The sequence below is a fragment of the Prosopis cineraria genome, unplaced genomic scaffold, assembly GCF_029017545.1.
Source record: "Prosopis cineraria cultivar Desert tree isolate PC_DT_omini unplaced genomic scaffold, ASM2901754v1 PC4, whole genome shotgun sequence".
Taxonomy (NCBI): Eukaryota; Viridiplantae; Streptophyta; class Magnoliopsida; order Fabales; family Fabaceae; genus Prosopis; species Prosopis cineraria.
The window spans coordinates 9,597,374-9,621,789 of record NW_026555335.1 but is presented as its reverse complement, the minus strand read 5'-3'; the positions used below and the strand labels follow the sequence as shown (position 1 = coordinate 9,621,789).

The 24,416-nt window shown below is 30.8% G+C and overlaps 2 protein-coding genes, 1 non-coding gene and 1 pseudogene across 4 annotated transcripts; 1 reads left to right on the top strand and 3 right to left on the bottom strand.

Moving 5' to 3' along the window:
• Positions 1 to 3,578: 3,578 nt before the first annotated feature.
• Positions 3,579 to 3,650, bottom strand: TRNAP-UGG (transfer RNA proline (anticodon UGG)). Its single transcript has one exon. It is a non-coding gene; the product is annotated as a tRNA-Pro (tRNA).
• Positions 3,651 to 4,757: 1,107 nt separating this feature from the next.
• On the bottom strand, positions 4,758 to 6,924 carry LOC129308823 (pentatricopeptide repeat-containing protein At1g71490-like; annotated as a pseudogene).
• A 1,476-nt stretch (positions 6,925 to 8,400) lies between these two features.
• Positions 8,401 to 10,244, bottom strand: LOC129310125 (chlorophyllase-2-like). The gene is made up of 3 exons (XM_054951989.1): positions 10,067 to 10,244; positions 9,793 to 9,947; positions 8,401 to 9,154 (listed from the first exon to the last, which is right to left on the bottom strand). Exons 1-3 carry the CDS (start codon positions 10,161 to 10,163, stop codon positions 8,474 to 8,476), a joined length of 933 nt encoding a protein of 310 aa, XP_054807964.1. The 5' UTR covers positions 10,164 to 10,244; the 3' UTR covers positions 8,401 to 8,473.
• A 12,110-nt stretch (positions 10,245 to 22,354) lies between these two features.
• Positions 22,355 to 24,180, top strand: LOC129307883 (protein IQ-DOMAIN 19-like). 2 transcript variants are annotated; one of them, XM_054948823.1, is made up of 4 exons: positions 22,355 to 22,756; positions 22,901 to 23,140; positions 23,373 to 23,969; positions 24,077 to 24,180. In XM_054948823.1, the coding sequence occupies exons 1-4, from the start codon at positions 22,457 to 22,459 to the stop codon at positions 24,098 to 24,100; spliced, it is 1,161 nt and encodes a 386-aa protein (XP_054804798.1). In that variant the 5' UTR covers positions 22,355 to 22,456; the 3' UTR covers positions 24,101 to 24,180. The 2 variants fall into 2 exon arrangements, with proteins under 2 accessions (XP_054804798.1, XP_054804797.1); XM_054948822.1 differs by having other exon boundaries at positions 22,355 to 22,813.
• The last annotated feature ends 236 nt before the right edge of the window (positions 24,181 to 24,416 follow it).

Below are 24,416 nucleotides of genomic sequence, written 5' to 3'. Positions count from 1 at the left end.
CGATGCTCTCTTATTAGAATCAAGAATGGTTAGATCTAAATAAGAGTAATTCTTCAGAAGGTATTCTTTGTATTCACACGTGCTCAAATTTAAGATTTCATATTTCATTGGCCAAACCCCATGCCACTAGACCAACATCTATTGGTGATAATGATAAAGTCATATTGATTACTCCATTCAAGCTTACTTGGTTATTGGCATATATCCTTGAACTGATTTCTTTGTTAATTTATTTTATTTGTAGGCTCAATCGGAATACGGAACAAGAGTCAAATGAATAGAACCTAGTTTTCTTTTCGGAAAAAAAAAATCTAAATGTAGTTAATTGATTACGTGATATCAAAAGTGTTCATACACTTGTGAACAAATTTGGCTTGATTCCCTTTCTTCTATATTGTCAGTCCAACCTAAACTAACTTGATTTGATTGAGTCATATCAAGTTTATCAAGCTCATTAGCCTATGAACTCAATCTTTTTGAGGATGGTGATAAAGTTTTTTTAATACATTATTCAATATCCAATACCATCAAATTAGATTTGAGTATTGTTAAATTCAGATATTGTTAATCCATATGAAAATAGCTCTTTAGAAGCTCTTTTGCATTTATATAAATTCCAACTCGAGATCACATACTTAAGCCACCATAATTCCTTTCACTAGGATTAATGCTTCTTAGTGATAATCGTAAAGTTATATGGATTACTCCTTTGAAGCTTTCGTGGCCATTGGCATGTATCAATTAATTGATTTCTTTGATAATTTGCTTTGTTCATGGACTAATCGGACTCTGGAATGGCAGACAAATCTCAAGAAATAATTATCTGAATCTAGCTGAATTTGTTAATTGATATGCTGAATGTTCATGTACTTGTGAATAAATTTGGCTTGATTTTCCTTTTTCTCTATTGCCAGCTAACCTAACCCAACGCGATTCGATTGGGTAGTTTATCAAAGATTATAAGCCTATGAAATCAAAATCTTGTTGAGAGAATGGTTTTTTAATACATTATTTAGTATTAAGTACTATTGAATCAGATTCAAATATTATCAAGTTTAAGCATTGGTCGGCCTATTGAGAGTAGCTTTCCCAAATGTATCTTTTGCATTCATATGGATGCAAATCCAGATCCCATTCATATGCGACCATAACTCTTTATTGACATTTGTTGGTGATGATGATAAAGTTACTCAGATTAGTCCATTAATTGAAGCTTAACTGGCTATTGGCATATATCCCTTAATTGATTTCTTCGTTAATTTAGTTTGTTAATGAACTTAATCGGAATATGAAATTAGAGTCAGATGAATAGAACCTTGTTTACTCTTCAAGAAATAATTATCTGAATATGGCTAAATTTGTTAATTAATTACGTGATATCATAAGTGTTCATGTAGTTGTAAATAAATATGATTTTATTTTTTGGCTTGATTCCCTCCCTTCTTTATTGCCAATCTAACCTAACCCAACTTGATTTGACTGGGTCAATTAGGGTTTACTAGGAAGCTTATCCTCTTCTCATCCCACTCTCTCTTTTTCCCGTCTTCATCCTATCTCTACCCTTGGATAAAGGATAAATGATTTAGATCTAATTGTTTTATAAAATGATTATTCTAATATTGCATTAAAAAATAAATTTAAATTATTAAAATTTGACCTAGACAATTTATAACTGCAAGAAAATAAATAAAAGATTTTAATTTATAAAAAAATTAGTCACAGTTTAGAATAGTAAAGCTGTACTGGTAAAATTTTAGCACTTTAAATTTATTTATTAATTATATGATATTATAATAATTATTTTATAAAATAATTAAATTTGAACCATATATTTTATCATTTAAAAGTAGAGATGGGATTAAGGGAAGAAAAAGGAGAAAGAGGACAAGGAGAAGATTTGGACCGGTTTACCAAGCTTACTAGCCTTTGAGCTCAATCTTATCGAGGATAATGGTAATTGAGAAAGTTTTTTAATATGTTATCTACTATTCAATACTTTCAAGTCCATATGGATATAATTATTTTTTATTATTATTTGCATAAACTCAAACTATAAACATTTTATTTAAGCAGTCATAGCTCTAGGACTGAAACTAATGTTTGTTGGTGATAATGATGAAGTTATATAGATTACTGTTGAAGCTTAATTACGTGGCTATGGGCATATATATCTTTGAATTGACTACTTTGTTGATTTACTTTTTTCATGAATTTAATTAGAATCCGTAATTAGAACCAGATGAACAGAACATGACTTACTCTTCCAGAAATAATCATCCGAATCTATCTAAATTTGTTAATTGATTCCGTGATATCAAAAGTATTCATGTAACTGAATAAATTACTGAATGTATAAAACGATTCCAGGATACCATAAAATGTAACAAAATTCTTAGTTATCATAAAAAACAACACCAATACATATTTGAATCATTGAAACAAAAATAAATTTACCCAAAATTCAACTTTACAACAATTTTGTCAGCAAAATATCTTAATATGCCATCAGCCCTGGCCTATAAAAAGAGAACTATATCCATCCCCGACATACGCACATAGGTGCAACGTTCTCTCAATGCCACCAAATCCTCTCCTCATCTTCACCTGAAACCATGTCCAGCAACAATATTTGGGATCTGTATTCCGAGTTGTCAAACTATGGTGGTCGCCAATCCCAAGCAAGGCCTGTTATCAGAACTGAACAGGCTTCTTCAAACCGGCTTAATTACCATCCTTTCGCGAGAAATCATATCCGTCGATCCTCCATTCTTGACTCTCCTGTCTTGGGCAGAGAGGCTGCTTTACGTCACTTGTATCACTACCTTGTTCTTCACTCTGAAGGAGGACTCTTCTATGATGGCTCACAGACGACACAGGCAACTCAGCAACGTCGAGCCACCGCTGCTATAAGGAGATTTCTGATTATGAGGAATGATAATGTGATATCGCCGCAGGAGCAGCTTGCAGTGATGTCTGCTCGGCTCACTAGAGCAACCGCTTTTGCTGCCGGCAGGTGTCATCCCTGCTCCGGCTCATCAGAACCGTCGAGCACCTTGACAAGAACCGAATAACACAGTGGTTCGAAGGGTGAGAGAGCTTGTTATTCCAAATGCTGAAGAATCAGGTTCCTACTGACGACGACGACGACGACTCGGAGACAGATTTGATTCTGAAGCTCTGGATATAGGGTTTTCAGTTCTTTATTAATCTTGATGACGTTGTATTGTTGTGTTTGTGTTTGGGGTTTGGCGTGGTTATGCAGTTTCTATTAAGAACAAGGGCTACATAGTTTGATATTATCGCCCGAGGTTTCGAAAATAATTGTTGGATCACAATCTCATGCATGAATATAATGAAGTTTACAAGTTTCAGATGGTTGTCATTTTGTTGATCCCAGCTTGAGTTTTAAGCTTTTGTCGTGCTTGATGATATGAGGACGAGGATGATGAGATGACATCAATTCAGGGTACGTAATTAACATTAATATGAAATATATAATAAATATATAGGAAGCCACGTTAATACAGTCATCATGAATTATTATTTGCAAATTCGGAATTAAAACAGAAACTTAAAATGGGGCATTCCGAGAATCGAACTCGGGACCTCTCGCACCCAAAGCGAGAATCATACCACTAGACCAAATGCCCATCCGTTGGCATAGCAAATTATCATATTATAAAATCTTCTATATCTCATCCATCGGCCATATAACACAGAAGATTACTTCTTCAATATTCAAATATAAGAAAAAAAATTATAGTTTAAGAAAATTGATTAAATGTAATAATTATATTTGAAATAAAAATTAATACATGTATCAATATAAAATTTAGACAATCCAACTTATTTTTTCAGATTTTATGTAATATGTGAAATTCATATGCAATTTAAATTGTTGAAGAAAAGGTAACATGAAAGAATAAGAATATGATTTGACAACAGGAAAGTAAAAAGTTGTATCATATTACACGCACGCAAGCACAACTTATTATAAATCAGAACACTATTTCACCGAGGGAGGCAAGAAAGATCATGAAAAAATAATTTCATACAATACCTCATTTTTACCTAGTAAGGCTTGAGACATGTAGTACTGTAAACTTGACAGCACTACATCTGAATTCATAAAGGCACAATACTGCACTTGATATTTGTCAGTTGCCCAAACTAACACAGCAATCGGGCAAAAAAGCAAAATGTAGGATGGTTTTATCTTATATCCACTCACAAGTTATACCTTGTAAAGCGACTGTGTGATTTCATAAGGCATAGTCACATAGGAAATAGTTAAATGCAGGGAGGCATAGAAAAGCAAATATACTAACTCATACACATGAATAACCCTTGCTAATCAAGGAAACTATGCCATGGAATAATTTTGTATAAGAAGTTTATACCTAAATTTTATAGAGATAATAATAGGAAAACTTACACAGTTAAATTCAAACTTTTTATCCTCAGAAGGTGCATATATAATTTCAAATCCAATAATGTGAATAATAGTGGATAATATTTAAGCGAACGAGGCAAACAGTAAAGAGCTAGGATGTAATGGAAGCAAAATGGTTATTAGGAACTAAACTCCCATTAGAGTTTTGCCATTCAGAGCTTCAATAGTAGTTCCTGATCCAGCAACCAATTTAAGAACTTTGGTTTCACAAGCCTTACAAATAGGAGATAGGTTTGTAAAACAAACTGCATAAGAGTGCAAGAATAGTTGTCTTAAATTTATGCACAATAGCAAGTAATTCTCATCAGTATAAACTTCCAAGGGCATTCAATTCTTCAAAATCTTCCTCAGGTGAAGCAAAATCCTCACCACGCACACAACCAGCATCTTTCATTAGTTCATTCAACCCATTCATCAAGGGGTAAATCTCAGAAGCACGAGGGTTGGAAGTATCCCCCACCGAAAAAGGAGCAAACTCATTGCCAACAGCAACGCAAGTACAACGAGGAGCCTTTCTCACACCCAAGTCTCTCATATATGTCTTCACATGTGCTAGTTTGCTCCAACAGCCAGCAGCATACATGTTGGCAATCAATACATAGTAACCTGAATGATCAGGCTTCATCTCTAGCACTTTCCCTGCAGCCCATCCCCCATCTCTGTATTTCCATGATTTTTACAAGCTCCCAAAAGAGTGGCCCACATGGCAGCATGTTGGCTTGTAGGGCATCCCAGTTATAATTTTCTTTGCTTTGTTTGAAAGACCGGCTCTCCCAAATAGATTATCCATGCAGGCACCGTGCTCCGGGCAAGGACTTACCCTAAAGACATCTGTCATCTGATTAAACGGCAATCCTCCTTGGGCTAGAAGGCCTGAGTGACTACGAGCCGATACAAATGCAATCATTGTTATTTTATCAGGTTTAATCCCAACCCTGCACATCTCTTCAAATAGTTCTAGAGCAGTCTCTCCATCTCCCTTTATACCATAACCAGCAATCATAGAAGTATATGTGGCTTCATCTCTTGCATTCAGTGAATCAAACAGCCTTCTAGCTTCCAATACTTTGCCAGACCTCGCATACATGTCCACAGGAGCATTCCTCAATAACAACAGGTCCTTAAAGTCCTCACGCTTCATGATGTAGCAATGAAATTCTTTTCCATGCTGTAGATTTGCAATGCGAGCATGAAGAGGAAGAATGCTTGCAATGGTCACATAACTAGGTTCAACCCCCTCACAGAATCTCTCTCTGAAAAGGAAGGACACTTCTTCATATCGATCCGCATTAGAATATCCAGAAATCATCGCATTCCAAGTAATCACACCTTTTTCTTCTATTTTATGGAAGACCATATATGCATGCCTAAGGTCTCTACACCTAGTATACATAGTAATTAATGCATTTTTTTATGTTATCAAACACATCGGAGCAAGTTCGGACTGCACGTCCATGAATCTCCTTTCCTAATTTAAAGGCTCCTATGTGAGAGTATGCAGTTAATCCACTAACCATTGCCACAGAGTCCAAATGACAAACAGATGTTCTCATCTGAGAAATCAAACGAAGTGACCTCCTGAAATTGGTTGTTCGCAAGCACGCCCCAGCAATGGTGTTCCACGTGATTATACCCACTTCAATATTCTCCTCGCACATGCTTTCAAACAGCAGAAATGCTTCCTCCCACATATTCCTAGAGGCATAAATCCCAATCATAGAGTTCCATGAAATAGAATCTTTATCGGGCATACTATTAAACAAACCACGGGCAGCCTCCACTTTCCCTAATCGACCATACGTGGAGACCAACGCATTGTGCACAACCAAACTCCACTCCAGAGAGCTAGCTTTGATAGACTTGTGAACCTCCATGCCAGTAAGACAAGCCTTAAGGACAGATGGATAAGTGAAATTGTATGGTTTAACCTACTTATTCATCATTTACTTATAGGCGGAAATAGCCTCTGAAAAAAGCCCATTTCTAACATAGGACGAGATGAGCAAATTCCAAGGTAAAGGGTCGAAACAACTAGTATTTTCAGTGGCAATGTGAGCATCAGCGAGAAGATTGACATTTGCATAAAATGTAATAAGCCGAGGAACCACAATGGGGTGTTGATCAAAACCGAGTGAAATAATCTGGGCATGAACTTGCTTAGCTTGTGACAATGATTTAAGGTTGATGCAAGATAAAAGAAGAGAGTTGATAGGATGTAATACAAGGTCGAAAGAACCAGAAGAAGATGGATGGCTCTGGATTTGAGAAAATACTTTGAATGCATTTGATAACTGATTCTGTCTTGCAAACTCTCTAAGAGATGCATGAAGAGAGCCAGTCATAGATTCATCACTAGGAATGGTTTGTTTATCAACTTGGCAAGTGGGCTGTTTCCAAGATTTCGGTATGAACTTCTGAATTTGAGACAAGAATTGGCTTCTCGACACTGAAAACGACGTTGCAGACAGCATAAAAGAGGACCAAGAAACGACCACATGGCTTCATTAGTTTATTGATATAGTTTGGCAAATGAGTCCCCAGTCCAAATTCCAGTACGAGGGATCAAACGTTCCAATGTAAGAGATGAGGGGAAGAAATTGGGCCGGGAAGCGACTATTGTTTACATTTAAGTTCCGTTTCGAACTGAAAGTTAAGACATTTTAACGAGAAAAAGGTGAACAGATGATGGTTGCAGCCACCACACCACAGTGTGACCTTGAATGAGGGAAGAGGACGGAGATAGGTGGTGATAGGCGCTGTTGCTGCAGAGAGAAGCCCGTCAGACGAAAAAAGGGGAAGATTCATTGACGAATTTCGGATTTAGGGATTCATTTTTTTTTTATTTTAATGAGTAACAGAACCATTTTTTTTTGGTCCAGTTGGCCCAAAAAAATTATACGTTCGGTTCATTGGGCTGGATCTATTTTTTCTTACAAAATTTTTTTAAAAACAAATTAAAAATATTAATTCAGGTAATTATAAATTTAAAAGTTTCAATTATTAAAAAGTATTTAAATATTAAATATAAATTTTAGATTATAATAAAAAAATTTACTTATAATTTTTAAATTATTATTTATAACTTACTCTTTAAAAAAATTTTGTTGAAAAAACTATCATTAATTCAAATTTTTGAAACTTTGCTGTCATTCTTATATTTTTTTTAGGCTTTAGTTTAGTCTCTAACTGCAAGCCCTATAAAAATGACAGCGGCGAGCCGCTGAGATAGCTGAAAATTTTTAATTAATTTGACCAAAAACTTCTTATAAATGATGCCGTAGAATATTGCTCAAAAACTTCTTCTACAATTCATAACTCGTGTCTGGTGTAAGGTTTATATTACATAAATAATGTATTGGATGCACAAGGATTCATTATTGCCATTTTTTTTTAATTTCTATCCCCCTAGTCCAATGAGATATATTTGCCACGTCTGCGTATTTAAATTTCATGTTGACAACCATCAAATACTCCAATATTAAAACCTCTTTTTTTTTTAACTTTTGTTAATTTTGATTTAACTGAAATTCAAACTCCACGATTTTTTTTGTTTCGGACACAACTTTAGTACTTTGAGAGAAGTCTGATAACTAGTAATTTCACTCATCAAATCTGTAAGCAATTGACTGGAGATTAATTTTGGTGCAGATTTAAACTAGTTCATAACATTTACTCCTCCAGTTAAAAAATATAAAGTATTTTTTGAAAGGTTATATGTTAAAAAATATAAAATATTTTTATTATTTCAAGATATAATTATTATCTTTTTTTTAGAATGCCCCTAATAAATAAATTATTTTATATTTATTTTAGACTGAAATATCATATTAAATAGAGATAAATATGAAAAGATAATTTTAGTTTAAATATAAGTAACTATTTTATTAAGAAATGAGATTCAATTAATAATGCCTTACATTTTTCAATGAAGAGAGCACGTAATAATATCACGCATAAAGTTCTTACATAAACTCTGCTGTTTATTTATTATAAATGTTACGATAAAGTAAATCCTTTATATTAAACGTAACATTCGATAGTTTTGAGATCCAACGGCACATTCTGGGGCCTGTCGCGTATAGCAATCAAGTCTCGATCATCAGCTAGAAGGTAAGCTTTCAAGAATGCAACAATAGCCCCTCCAACGAACCTTCTCATAGGTTTCCTGGACTCTTCATTCTTACAAAGACAATATGAAGCTTTGCCTATAATTCCCTTTGTTTCGTCGTCGAGCATGTCAAGATGACCATAGTTCCTTGCAACAAAGTGCCAAGAAGGTTTGGGACATTCGTCGAAGAAGTCCTCATGGTTCACACCTTTGGGTGCACAAGGAGGGAACAAAGGGTTTTTCTTGAGCTCACCTAAGCCTGATCCAATTACCAAGGAAGCCATATCAAAATCAAAAGAATGAGGTTTGTAAGTGAGAACTGGAGGTGGGGTTTGTTTTCCTCTGTCCATTCCATCAACTGGGTCTATGCCTATCAAGGCTGAGAACTTGAGATTTGTGGTGGTGTTTAGTTTCTTAAGAGCAACAGCAAAGGCTGTTTTGCCTCCACGACTATGGCCTCCAAGTGCTAACTTGCTGCAATTTGGTTTTACATTTGGAGGAAGAAATTTTGACAGCCCTTCAGCTAGCCAATTTGTTATTGCAGCTGTAGAGCCAATCTCATTGCTTATGTCTGGTCCAGCCACTGTGTATAACTGTCATCACAGAACAAGAAACAACTATGTACGTTAGTGGATACAAGCCTCGTATATATGTAACTGAACACTCCATCATTTTGGGTTTTACTGTAATGTAACACGCCCGGTATTGATATGAAATGAAATGCAAATAATCTGAATAAACTGTAAATCATGTAGGTTAGTTACTTTGTGTGCCATGTCTCCAGTAAATGCCCATGCAATATAAAAAATAATTGAAGTAAACCAATCCAAAAAAATTGATTTCTGATATTCAATGGATTCAATCGAGATCCTCTGCAATCAATTTATCATTAAAAGAGAGCTCATTTTCCACCTTTAACTTATCTTCCCTTGTTTCTCCTTTTCTCTTCGATTATTTCAAGTATTCTGTCTCTCTCTGACTATATTATATAAAACCTCGGCTGGGCTCCTGTTTTTATGATTTGATTACTTAAATTATCTACAAAAGCACACAACAAATGAATTATTTGCTTGTCAACAAACACAGCTAATAAATTTCTCAAAAGCGCATCTAGCAGTGCCAACTACCAAAACAAGATACAAACACGCAATCCGTGAAACAAAAACAAGAGATATGATAAGGTTTTGATAAGTATCAGTAGTTCATAGACCAAGGTGAAATGAGGACTAACCTGAGGAGCGACGACAATGAAGCCATGAGAAGCGATGTGGAGGATAAGCTGGGAGTAAAAGGAGTTGTAAAGAAGGTAGCCATGGAGGTACAAGAACAGGGGGAAATTTCCCGCTTCAAGAGGCGTTGCAATCAAAAGCGGTTTCGGAGGTGAAACTGCAAAAACAAGAAGAAAATGCTGAAAAGGCTGGAACAACAAAGAAGATGAAACGTAATCGAGCATTTCAACAATCATAACACTGCTACTGGAACTAAAAATGAACAATATACAGTACAATTTACGGCCGAATCGACTCTTTGCAGTTGGGTGGTGAAATTTCCCGTTTCGAAGTCATCGGCGAGAATGGGAGCGGACGAATGAGAGGGATGCATGAAGACTGAAGAACACTCTGAAACTTTCTTACAAGCCAAGTTCTGCGGCTTGCACAATCAGATCACTCAACTTGTGTGGCACTTGCGTCTTCCACGAGTCTTCTCACTTTCAACTGGTCATCATATCTTTGAGAAATAAGCTTGATATTTTTGCTGGACTTCACTCGTGGCAGGCCCAATTCAAATGGGCCTGGGTACGTCGAAACATCTTTTTGTTAATAACTTTCGTACCAAAAAATATTAATAACCATTGTTTTTTTTTAACCAAAAAATCATTGTTGTTTCAACATTTGAAAGTTAAGAAATTATTTTACTCTTTATTCTAATTGATTTAAAATTGAAATAAGCCTGAAATTTTTGAAAAAATGGATAATTGAGATCAAATCTAAAATGATTCTTGATAAATTTGTGTTTCTAGTGATTTAATAAAAAGAAAAAATAGTAATTAAGGACCATTAGAAGAAAGTTATATCAGTCAAAAATTAGTTATTGTTAAAATTTAAAAAAATTAAATAAATTATTGTTAATTTAAAGTAAATTATTATTAAAATATGAATAGATATTTGTTGATAAAAGACTAACCTAAATTAATAAATAAATAATTTGAGATATCATATAATGCTGCAACTCCATAGAAAAACCAAGCAATTACAAGGACAGATAATAATGATTAAACAGTATAATCTCCCATATAAATGTAAGAGCTAGCTAACTAGTTCATGAGAACCAAAGAAATTGAATAAGTTAGTTATTTGTAAAAAAAAAAAAAAAGCGTTCTGGTTTTCCTAAAATACCATTCCTTTTAATCATTTACATTGGAATTTAGAACATTATCGATAATGTAACTCATACATCATACAAGAATCTAACTAGAAGGATAATTTGAGAAAAAAGATAATAAATATAGGAGACAATAGAAATTGAAGAAGATTGAACTCTTACATTAAGGACTAAAATATAAAATTCTCAAATAATAGAAGAAAAAAATTTCGGAGTACACTCCCTCCTCCATCTTTCAACGCCACCCTCTTCCTTCATTTTTTTTTTTTTCAAACTTTGCTGCATTCAATTTTCCTTCCTCAATACTATATAGAGAGTGCAACACCATCTCCAAGATCAGTATCATATATGTCCTTTAATGCAATAATAACAAGACCATTACCATATCTGCAACCATTTAATGAATTAACTCTAAAATTCCTTTCTTAGCCATAAAGCCTTTTTCATAAAAAGATCACACAACAATGAAATCTGAAATTTAGGAGAATTCATTCAACATAACTTTCCTTGGTCATGCCTCTTTCTTCTTTTTAATAAAGAGATTTATCAAGATTTTTAAATTTGGATAAATCTGCATAGTTATTTCTCAAGATTTTTATTTGATTTTAGATCTTTTACTCACTATGCATGGGGTATGGACTAATGAAAAACGGGAAAGGGATTGATATCTCCAGTCAAGTAGTCATATATATGATAAAGGTCACATTGATCTCAATTCCCAAAATGATTACTTTTATTTTATTATTCTTTTTCCTCTTCTCTTTTTAATGATATCTAGAACAATTAATGATTGTTTTCAAGATCCAAATGTTTCCTTCTACTTCGTTAATTTATTTATTTTGTTTTTATTAAAATCAATTGACTAATCTATATATATAATCAAGATGCCAAAGCACACATATGGAGGATTAACTCATTATTTTTTTCATAGTATTTGATAATTACTTTAAGAATATCAAGCCCCTTGCACATCATTGATTCCTCCTTCAATTTGAAAGGTCCCAAAAATAGTCAATGCATTAATTGATTTTACATTGTATCAATACTTTTTAAATAAATTAAATATTAATAAAATTGGGTTTGAATTTAAATTTAAATAAATTTAATTATTTTTTGTCTGAATATAATGAAAATATGCGGAAAAATAAATTTTATTGATTTTTTCAATTTGCAATAACAAAAAAATAATTAAAACGCAAAGATCAAGTCCATTGATTTTAAATAACATGAATATCTTTCAAATAGATTTCAATAAGATTGGATTCAGATTTAAAAATTTTAAAATTAATGATTAAAATGAATATATCTATTGAAAAAAATAATATTAATTTTATTTTATAAATAAATTGCAAAATGTGCTAATTTTTTAGGTAAGATAATTTTGCATCCAAATGCTTTTCATTTTTTTAGCCAATTAGATGAGTTCAGCTCTATCTCTCCCTCATTGTCTCTCTCAAATTTGAATTTCCAATTTCAAAATGAAATCAAATTGCATTTAATTGCAATGATAAAGTATGATATGGCCACCATTACCCTATCTTCTCTCTCTACCTTCACATATTTTTCTCCCTCTTTGATTTCATCATCCATCCTATCAATGTTTCTCTCTCCATCTTCACATTGCTTTACAATGGTTTTAGCCCCTATTGATTCTTTGATGGCGGGTGTTTCCTATTCTTGCTCCTTGACATCAATAAGTTGATTGAGATCACTCTCACAAATCTGATAATAACTTCCTCAATCAATTTTTTTTATGTTTCATTATTTTGTTATTTGGAAGAGTAACATAATGTTTTTTGGTCAATTGATGAATCCCTTTTTCAAGAAAGTGTTGCAATTAAGTTTAATTGTTTTAAAATGGTTGATGAATTTTAATATGAAAGGAATTTCTTTGTCTTTTTTGTCAGGTTATTGGTCTCTATGTAATGCTTATGGAAGTTCTTTTTATATAAATATTATTTTGTTTCTATTAATATATAAACTTTATATCATTTTATCTTTTTTAGCATAAAGGTGATGCTATGATGCTATCCAAACTCAAATACTTGAGTTTTATATCATTTAAATCATATTAAAGAAACAATTGTTCTTTAAAGACTATAATAAATTAAGTTGGGGCACTTCAAAACTGTAAGTCATTCATAACTTTTTCAATTCTAATAATAATGATTGACATATAGTAATTGTATTTTGTCTTTGCAATTATGTTTTTTAATATAATGTATATGGTCATTAAGTTCCTCAACACCTAGGCTTGGAAGTTAGAGACACTTTTAAGAGAATCCTGGCTTACGTAAGATCTTTTTAGCACATGATTTGCGGTGTTTTTCATGACAAAAGCAACTATGATCGTATGTAGAATTTTGGGAGTCTTTTGTTCAAATCTCTAGACAAGGAAGGTAGAGAATGAGCATCTGGATGACATATAAGTTCTTCAAGCAATCTATTGTGCTGGATAGACAGTATGAATTAAGGTATTTAATTGATTATAAATAATTGCAAAACTGTATATAGGCTTGCAGTTTCAATATATAATTTTTTACGATAAAGTACTAAGTGCTACAATGGTATACATGCAGCATGGAAGCTTGGTTTACTATCAATGCTGATATGATATCACATAAAACTTGAGATCATACAAGTGCCATTATATTTTCTGTGGGTGAAAAATGATTTTTATACATAATCTTCAATCCGGATCATTTTTCCCTTATTGATCTTGCACATAAATGCATATCTTAAGCACATTGTCTTTTGTTAAATTATCGTTGATTCAAATGAGGTAGTTTTTTGTGTTGAACTTAGATAATGAACATAACCTTCAAATTGAACCCACCAAATGTAGTAATTTTTGTCTAGACTGTTGGTTCATGCTTTGCATGAATTTTGTACAAAACTCCATTACTTGTATCTCATAAATGATACGGCTTCCTATAGTTTTTATATTATATAATAATATAGATAATTAGATATCTTTATCTACCAATAATTCGGTTTCTCTCTTTAGGTTGCAAGTACAAAATGTTATTGTAGGTTTTATAACATCTACGATCTGATTGTCAAGTATAAAGGACCCCTTAATGTGGTCTGGCAAGTTTTAAGGTTTAAAGGGAGAGTAAGAGGTCTATTTAAGGGCAAAGTTCCAACGATGGCGCATGAAGTACTTGGGAATGCTATCATGTTTGCTGTATATGAAACAACAAAGCAGTTGCTAGCGGGAGGTTCTGATACATTTGGGATAAGTAGAAGCTCCTCAATTGTTGTTGGAAGTTTAACTTGAACTTTAATGTGGTTTGTGGCTTACCCAATGATGTGGTTAAGGGTGTAGTTCAAGTTGATGATTACAAAAACTCAAAGGTTTTTAGTTCCATTGATGCTTATAGGAAGATTTGGATTCAAAATCTATATACAAGGTCTGCATAGGGGTTTTGATCTTGTAATAGCTTGAAGTTTCTAGCAAGTGCAGCTTGCTTCTTGGCTTATGAGATGCTAGATCAACATTGGGTTGATTTATCTTTGTTAATGACACTTGCTTCAAGCGATCTTTTTTTTTTTTGGGTCATGGGTGATTGTTATATTATTGTTGGTCCTTGAAAAGATAAGAAGAGTCTATATATTTAAAGTGGATACTTTTGAACATGTTTGAGGATTGCCTATAGTTCCATGTAATAAATATTTATACGAGTTTAATGCATTGACTTATTCTTAAATTAGTTATAAATTGCTCAAAGCATATAATAAAGGTTAAATCTTCACTTTTCACAGTAAAAAAAAAACTCCACCTTTATCTATGCATGAGATTTTTTTATATGAAATAATAAAAAAATTATGTTGTCAAATGTTTCATGCTCTCAGCCAATTCTAATCATTTTATTTTATTTTAAGTTAGTTTTAATTGCACCATTATTAAAGGGATTCAGTTATTTCATTTTCTCTAGGAGATATGCTTTTTAAGATAAGATAACTTGGATCAAGTGTTATAGGTCAACTTGAATAAACTTAAAAATTTTTAAGGTCAAATTCAAGAGGGGGAATTTACACAATAGAACAATTTTGACCATGCTTAAAATGTTTTTATCATGCCCTCAAAATTGAACATGATTATTTTTATGAGATTTTTGAATTTGGCTCAATTTCAAATGAGAAAGAATGAGAAGTGGGGTGAAAATTTAGTCTTGACATTTTTCTGTTACAAACATGGGATAATGGTTGTCTTGTTATTGTCTCGTGAACACTTCTATTGTCCACATCATTACTTATATCCAATAAATATTGTAATTAACCTTGGCCTTTAATTTTAAAAAAATAACCATGAGAGATAAGTTTTATTAATGTATTTATATATGGTAATGTAAATATATTAGAGGATGGTAAATGACAAATTTTAATATCTCATTTATACGATATATTTGAATAAAATTTACTATTTAATAATTGCACATATATATTAAAACATTGTACAATATATTAATATTTATTTAATATTAATTTTTATTAAAATCAAGAACATCCTGTGCATCGCAAGGTATAAATTGCTGAAATATTATGCTTACACATAAGATTGGTAAATTTCTCAAGTTAAGCCACGTGAATGAACAAATTGCCTATTTTATACATTTACTAGAACAATGTTTATAATAATGCCAATTTTGGCTCTCTTATTTGAAAAGGAAAAAATTGGTTTGACTCTTCTTTAATTGATATGAATAACTAGTATTAATTATAATTAATAATGGTAAGGGAAACCTTTTTTGACTCAGAAATCATATCTAATTATAAGGTAGCATTTCAAATCAAAATTCATAGAAAGTACTTATAGCGTCTATTCTAATAATAAACAAATCCATTGTATCAATATATATATATATATATATGTATTATATTTACAATCTTTGTGAAGGTAATGAGTATATGTCGATTATCATTTGATGAAGGTAATAAGTACATATTAAATAGGAATAAAATATTTAATCCCATCTTAATTATGATTAAAGGAAAAAATTTATTATAAGTGAGTCATCAATTTAGTGTCATGTTAAATCGGACACACAGGTAGAAGGCTATGATTGGCAAGTAAAAAATTTGACACATTGTAAATGAAATTAACTGAAAAAAGTGAAAATGATTAGCCACATCCCAAAGTTTAAGGTACAATAAAGTTTTGCTTCAAATAATTGATTACAAGAAAATGAAGGTGTTTGGGCTTTGTTAACCAAAACCATGATTTAGATCTAAATAACTGATTCTAAATCAATATTCAGGCATGCACAAAAGCTCTTGGAAATTAATTATGTCAATAGTATCACATATAATTATTTAACTGTTAACATATTATTTTTCCTTTTCAAATTGAAATTCTAATTTTGAATTTATATATATTCATTATGTAACTAATTCAAATTTGCAAAATTCTTAAATAGTCAATCCATAATGAATGTATTATTTAATTTTAAATTACATCAAAGTGATTGCAAATAAATTGCCTTAAATTGGACCACAAATAATTATTGGTATATGTGTATATTATTTTTTCCATTTTCTATATTTTTATTTTTAATGCATTTTTATTAAAGTTTTAAACTCATTTCAATTAGGTCAATTTTTGAAATAAATTTTAATAAGATTATACCAAAAATTAAATTCTAATTAATTTAAATTTGATGATTAAATTGAAAACATCTATTAAAAATATTATATTAATTGTATTTTATGAATAAATTGCAATATTCTGGAAAATTTTATTATCGCAAATCTGTTGCAAAATTATTTCATTAAGTAAATGATTACAATTATTACAATAAAATCACCAATTCAAATTTGTATAAAAAAATAAACGATAGTGCAATAACATCACCAATATATTCATTTGATTTCAACTTAAATATGTTGCAGTTGATTTCTCCTTTAAATGAATTTATGATATTTATCTCATTATTTGTCCGATTACGATATTTGTATATCGATCTCATTATTTGGATGATCTCCTGACCGCTAATACTTATAAGAATGTGTACCTATTAGATGGGTGGTAACACCATTAATTCCTTAGCTTTATCTAATATCCTGGCTATGGATGTCATGGAGGCTCATTTGAATGTGAATATATCTTCCAATATGACTAACGCATTGGGTGTGGGCCGGGTGACTTTACTGCTACTTGCTATTAGTTGTTGGCTTTGTTTTATTGCTTTGCTTTGTAGTTTTGTTCTTCTAATTTTTACAAAATCTTTTGTATGCTTGTTGATTTCAAGTATTCTCTTAGCCCAAAAAAGTAATTAAGCTTTAGCCATCAAATATGTCAGTGTTTTTTTTAAATAAATTTTAATAAGATTGAAGATATTAAATTTTAATAATTTTTAAGTAAAATACTCTGACTATCGTTTTAGTTTATCTTAATTATACATATCTCCTTTATATTTTGAAAAACACACTGTTTAATCTAATCTGTTAACTCTGTTAAGAATTTCTCATATACTAAGAAGAATATAAAAAACTTAATTTTTATTAGAATTTATATGAAAACAAAATTTATCTAATTTATCACTCACTCTAACAAATCCCTAAATTGATTAAAAAATTATTTTTAATTATAACTTATGTGAAAATAAACTTTATTTACTAATTTACCCCACTTTAGTATATCTCAAAATTATATTATTACTTTTATGATTACATGAAATTTGTTTAGTAAATAAAAAAGAAAAGAGTTTAAAAGTTATTATTAGGTTTGTTTAAACTTTTCAAGATTATCAGTATTTGAAAAAAAAAAATATTTCTGACAATTTTAAAAAATTACTTTAAATAGCTTTTGAAAATAATTAAATGCAATAACTGAGGCAAAATATCATTAAAAATGCAGGATACATAAAGATATTGTAAAATTTTTAGAATAATCAAATAATAAGTTGTTTTTATAAAATAAAAATCAATGAAGATATCATAAAATTTTTAAAATAACTAATTAATAATTACTTTTTTTATCATCATAACCAGCCATAAAATAATATGTTTTTTTATAAAATACTTATGAAATTAATCTATTTTTATAAAATCTCTGAACTACTCAAAATTATTTATTTTTAATCTTATACCAACAGGCTCATAATTTAACTCTCAATTTTCACCCATCCTTTACAAAAGACAACTTCATGTTTTATTATCCTTTGCTATGACTATAAATAATAGCTTGAGTCAAAGCATATATAGTGTTGTGTTATACTTATTAATGCCTGTTGTTAGACATTGTTAACTATATGTTGTTATATCTTAGGCGTGAAATAGATAATAGTTGAAGATGTTAATTTTTAATGTAGATAATAAACTCACAAATGTTTTTTTTTTTTGCCAAAAAACTCATAAACGTTACTTCTTACGCAGTGTGCAAGGAGATTTTTAATAATCAAATTTATGTATGGTAGCTACCTATTTCTTGAGGTCCTGTACTTTTATATATATTTTTTTAATTTTTATCTATCTTTCTTTATTTTGTGAAACAAATCGTTGCATCCATTTTATTTCTGTATTTAAAATTTTTCTATGATGTTATCCCCCTACATTATTTACTGGTCGACAAGTTATTCCTTGCTTTTTTTTTTTTTTTTTACTCCTATAGGGCATGTTCGTTTCATCTTATTTCTTATTTTATGAAAAAAAATATTTTTTTAAAAAAATTTAATTTTTGAGTTTTTATGATATTTGTTTAAACTTTTAAAAATAATTAGAAATAAAAAAATAATTTTTTGATTATTTTAAAAAGTCATTTTGAATAATTTTTGGAAATAATATGATGTGAGATAAAAGAGAATATTTCAAGAAGGTGAAATATATGAAAATGTCATAAAATTTTAAAATAATTAAATAATAAATTATTTTTATGAACATAAATTAAAGAAGATATCATAAAATTTAAAGGGCCCATTTATTTAAGATTAAAAAATTAGTAATTTTTAAATAATTTAAAAATTGTATAAAAAGAGATTTATTTTGTAGAAATTTTATAGCAGATATTATTTTATGTTTAGTTACAATCATAAAAAAAAGTAATTTTTAGTTAGCTATTTTTAAATTTTATGACATCTTTCTCAATTTTTTTTATAAAAATAATTTTTTATTATATTATTTTAAAATTTTGTGATATTTTTGCATATCTCATCTATTTCAAATATTCTCTCTCATCTACCATATTAAAATATTTTCATAAGCTACTGAAAGTAGTTTTTAAAATAATTAGATATTTGCTTTTTTTAGATTCTTATTTTTTAAAAAAATTTAAACGAACATAATAAAAACTCACAAAATAATTTTTTTCAAAAAATAAGTAATTTTTTTTTGAAATGAAGTAAAACAAGCAAGCTCAAAAATAACTAACTAATAATTATTTTTTATTATTATAATTAAACATAGAATAATATCTATTTTGTTATAAAATTTTACAAAATAAATCTTTAAACTATCTAATACTTATTTTTTAATCTTAAACAAACGAGTTTATAACTACTTAAAATGTATTGATTACCATTATTTAACATTTAAAAGAATTTGTAAAAATAACATCCCATGTAACTTACTGCTGATCAACTAGTTTAATTAAAAGGGTAAAGAAGATGTGTTTTTATTTGTTAATGTGAAATAATCATATAACTATAAGTATACCTTTTATATATATATATGTATGTATGTATGTATGTATAAGAAATATATTATGTTGACAGTTGAGAATATCTATCTCGATGTAATGAGAGTATTGAGATAAGTATAAATATTGAGAGATTAAAAGGTGAATATTAAACCGTGTAAGAACATAGACCCGTATCCATGGAACATTATAAAAGAAATGAACTTAAATAGTCCGAAATATACTTTGGAAGGCAGCATATTTGTTTGGGCGAAAATGATATACTGCTTTCATTAAAAAGTATAAGATATTTTTAATAAAATTTCACCCATCAATAAATTAGTTATTTACTTTTCAATTAATCCTATCTTTTTATATTTACCTTCATTAAACACCCTACAATGAAAATAAAATTATTATCAATAGATACACTTCAAAAAAAAAAAATACAATGATTATATCTTGAAAGATTAAAAATACCTTATATTTTTAAATATTTAACTCTTTAAAAAATATCCTATATTTTTAAACGAAGGGAGCAGGTCTTAAAAGATATTGATATTTTCTGCCGAAATATGTTTATTTTAAGGTTTCCCTAATTATTTTTTATTTCTTTCAGCGTAAGTGGAAAAATCCTGTTAATAAAATAAACGGGGGAACTTACTTAGTGTTGTAATCTCATTAAGTCATAATTAAAGAATTAAGTTGAATATCAGAGGCAAATGTTTCCTTTGAAGTTTAAACACCTGATCAAATTGCGTCCATCTTCGGTGCTCGACAGTACTTATCACCCATACTTTTTAAATTTAAATTTGAATTTAAATTTTATTAAAATAAAAATTCATGAATTTTTTTAATAAATTTTATTTTAGACAGTTCAGATTTAATATTACATTTTTATTTGCAAGGTCCAGATTTAATTTTTTTTATTTTTATTTTATATTTATTAAAATAAAAAAATATTTAATATTGAATCTGTTTTATACATAGTTCATCTAGATAGTCAATTTATAAAGTTTATAATATTAAATTGAGCCACTCAAATTAAATTATTATTGTCCAGATTAATGATGAACATATTTATAAAAAATTATGAATTTTTATTTTTAAAATTAAAATTAAAAATCTGGGCCTCAGATTGAAAGGCCCAGATTTTTTTTTTAGGTGATGCACGGATCCGATCAAACTAGAGCATGCAAGCATGCCATGTGACTGCCACCTGTAATTGTTTAATTTGCCTATGAAATATATTTCTAAAAACTTATATAAATCGCTAGTTTACAATGAGGGAGATGCGTCCTAGTTCTTTTGAATAACTATTCAGTACAATACTTTAATATTCCTTTATAAAATTCATCACCCTTTCTGTTAATCGGAATTTCTTGAGTAGAAATAATATGTAGATTTAACAATTTCTTCTAATTATAACTCATTTATTATATAATATTTGCATATTGTTATTTATTAGTGCCCACCTAGCCGTTGGCTATCTTAGTCTTAAATCAAAATATTGGATGATTAATATAGGATAGAGTGTATATCTCATTGCTACCATACTTTTTTCACATTATACTCTCTCTAAAGTTCAGAAATTAAACATAAATGTAAGATATTTGTTTCAATTAAGAAGGCCTCTTATAGATATGAAGAAGCTTGAATTATTCGATCATTATTATCGAAATATAAAATGTATCATAAGTCACATCTTAAGAGGCCGTGAACAATGTTCTTTTCTCAAACTTTATCTGATATAAAAAGGACTCATCTATTGTATATAAGCCAAAAATTATAAATATTAATACAAACATTAAAGACAAAGTTCTTTTTTTTTATAAAAATGTTTGTAATAAGTAGAAGGCTTCTGTGTGATGACTGGATGTAGATATTATGCATTGCATGAAGCATGAATCAAGTTGTATCGTTTATGATGGTGAAAGTAAAAATATTACTTTAGTCTTATTTATAAAATTTTATTCATCGGTCCTTAATATAAGATTACTTATCAAATTAAAAAAGATATTAGTGAGCATATTTTCAAAAATATCCTTATCTCCGTCACTCTTAGCTAAAATCATAATTTTAGTGTAATTAAAGGTGATCTTGAAAAGTTGTAAACATGTTTAATATTTAATCAAGTTTAACTAATAGTCTTAATATCAGAGAAGTAGTTACAAGTAGTTTATAAAAAAGAACATGAGGAAGCCCATCATAATTAATATGAATATTATACATATATTGAACATGACATAACTGTGTTCCTAAGAGTGTCATATACTTTGTAACTTTATTTTAAAAATATTTAAAAAAGAGAGATAAAAATCCATGCATAAATATAGAAATAAATAGGATCTAATTAACTTTAAGACTGAATAGAAAGAATTTATTTTGGTTTGAGTACGGCGCAGGTTATTCCAGTGAGTTGTCCAATTCAAGCTACAGCACTGAGATGTCCAAGCCTCCAAGGTACAGGATCCTTAAATAGGAGGGCTCTACTGGAACCCAACAAATACAAGTCTTGTCCACGAATGCTTCCTGCATGTGATATTGGGATTCATCCACATGGTTTCTGATCTACCCCGTCCCATTTCCCACGTTAACCCACGCCTGAAATTACCACAATACCCTCCGATCACAACCTTACATCACCCATGGGGACGCCTCTCAACTGCCTCGCGCTCTGCAAGTGACCACAACATCCCCGGCAAATGCTACTTGGTAAAAGATTGTATATAGAGATGAGGAGATTATGCTGTTCATTGACAATAAGCCATTTCTATCAAGTGGACCAGTAAATGCAGTACAGTATCACAGGTCAGGAAAAATAACTTGATACAGACAACAAGAACACTAGATCTGCTTTTATCTTTTGTTGTTGATTTCTCCCAAGTGATTGGATGAGATGGGAAAGACCAGGAAATGGCTAAGAAACTTGTTGATGTCCCAGAAGAAACACGAGGAAAAAGAGATGAGACAATGTGGAGAGAATGATCAGATTTCTTCAACTGCCTCTGAAACGCCAACCCCAAAAGAGAAACGTAGATGGAGTTTCCGTAGGCCTTCAAATTCCAAGCAACTCAATTCCGCAGAAACCAACGTGACGGTCTCACCGACATTACCAGTACCACCAGGTGCCACAGATGCTGATCAAAATTTGCAGAACAGCCACTTGGCTATTATCATCACTTCCAGCATCACAGCTGTGAGTACTGAAGATGCTGCTGCCATTAAAATTCAATCTGCTTTTCGGTCTTACTTGGTATGTTATTTTCTGCTAAGGACCTATCATTCATCAGCACTGTGATTCTTTGTCTGTGTTGTGATTTCTGCGGTGAATGAAAAACAGGCAAGAAAAGCATTGGGTGCTCTGAGAGGAATAGTGAAGTTGCAGGCATTAGTAAGGGGAGAGTTGGTGAGAAAATGGGCTTCGGCTACTCTTAGACGCATGGAAGCTTTATTGACAGCACAAGCCAAAGCTTGTGCTCTGAGGATCCGAATGGCATCAGAAGCGAAGTCTAATCAGAGACATTCCACTTACCACAGAAAAGCACCAGGCAACTTGATAAGGCATGTGTATGACTTTGATGTGAGTTCAAAATCTATGTCTACTCATCCTCCCATTCAATTTGATTCTGTTTCTCTGCTCTGTCTTTTGAATCTGATAAACAAGAACCTGTAGTTAAAAAAACTGATAACTTACAGTTCTAAGTAATTGCTGATTTGTGCTGTTAAGTCTGCAATGAACTCGGTATGCCATAATGGGGTTACTATCAACATCTATTAACCTGGATTTTAAATCTGGGTTTTTGTGTAACTAGGAAATTGACATGGAATTGGAAGAGAACATCAAAATTGTGAAGGTGGATGCTTATGGATCAAAAGACAGCGGCAGAAGCAGAAATAACACCATAAATTACACTCAGCACAATGGTTCTGAGCAGAGTTTCTCAGCACATTATCCCACATATGGTTCATACTCAAAAGAAGAAGACCACAAGGCATCTCCAGCCCCATCAGCACAGAGCAGCCGTGCATCAAAACCTGATGATAAAAAGCTTCTTTTTACTTCCCCAGTGACCTCCTCTCACAACTCATCAGTCCCAAATTATATGGCCAACACAGAATCATCAAGGGCCAAATTCAGATCAAATAGTGCGCCCAGGCAAAGACCAGACTCCTTTGAGAGGCAATTAAGCAGGCCCAGAGCTTCAATGGAAACAAGAAATACTGGTCACAGACCAGTCATGCAGATGAGAAGGTCGTCTTCACATGTAGGTGCTGTTGCTCAAAACTACCAATACCTAAGCTCAATCAAACTTGACAGATCCGCTGCTTCACTGATAGAAAGTGTGTGTGGTTCTACCAGCACGGTTCTCACAAATATTCAGTACTGCAAATCTCTTGTTTCATATAATGTGAGCAGTTACAATCTCGTATGACAAATTTTTATCAAATTAGAGTTAAGATTATATGATTTTCACTTCTGATCAGGTTTTGTCTTTGCTTTTGTGTGAAAATGCAGCCTCATGAAGATAGGTACTACTGACAATGCTCTACGGCAACAACAAAGTGTTACTGCATTTTATTGGTAGACTTGAACTGTATTTTTACAAATCCATGGCAATTGTAGTGTAGTTTAACCTATATAGACTTGTTTGTTCTGTTCTATCACTCGCAACTTGGATAGCAAGCAGTGTTTGTAACATCCCTATTTTTTACTTCAAGAATTTAAGTAACATAAGAATATGGTTTATTCAATAAATTGAAATTTAGGTTAATTTAATTTATGTTGTCCAAGGTATAAAGGCACATATGATTATGATTTAATGAAATAGAATATGAAATTGAGAAAAATCCTAATC

Excerpts from the sequence above, each read along its gene's own strand:
- LOC129310125 (XM_054951989.1), bottom strand. The coding sequence starts at position 10,163 with ATGCATCCCTCTCATTCGTCCGCTCCCATTCTCGCCGATGACTTCGAA. Across the intron at positions 9,948-10,066 it reads AGTCGATTCGGCCGTAAATT|TTTCACCTCCGAAACCGCTT; the intron begins GTACTGTATATT and ends TTGTTTTTGCAG. Across the intron at positions 9,155-9,792 it reads TCATTGTCGTCGCTCCTCAG|TTATACACAGTGGCTGGACC; the intron begins GTTAGTCCTCAT and ends CTGTGATGACAG.
- LOC129307883 (XM_054948822.1), top strand. The coding sequence starts at position 22,457 with ATGGGAAAGACCAGGAAATGGCTAAGAAACTTGTTGATGTCCCAGAAG. Across the intron at positions 23,141-23,372 it reads GGCATGTGTATGACTTTGAT|GAAATTGACATGGAATTGGA; the intron begins GTGAGTTCAAAA and ends TTGTGTAACTAG. Across the intron at positions 23,970-24,076 it reads AATCTCTTGTTTCATATAAT|CCTCATGAAGATAGGTACTA; the intron begins GTGAGCAGTTAC and ends GTGAAAATGCAG.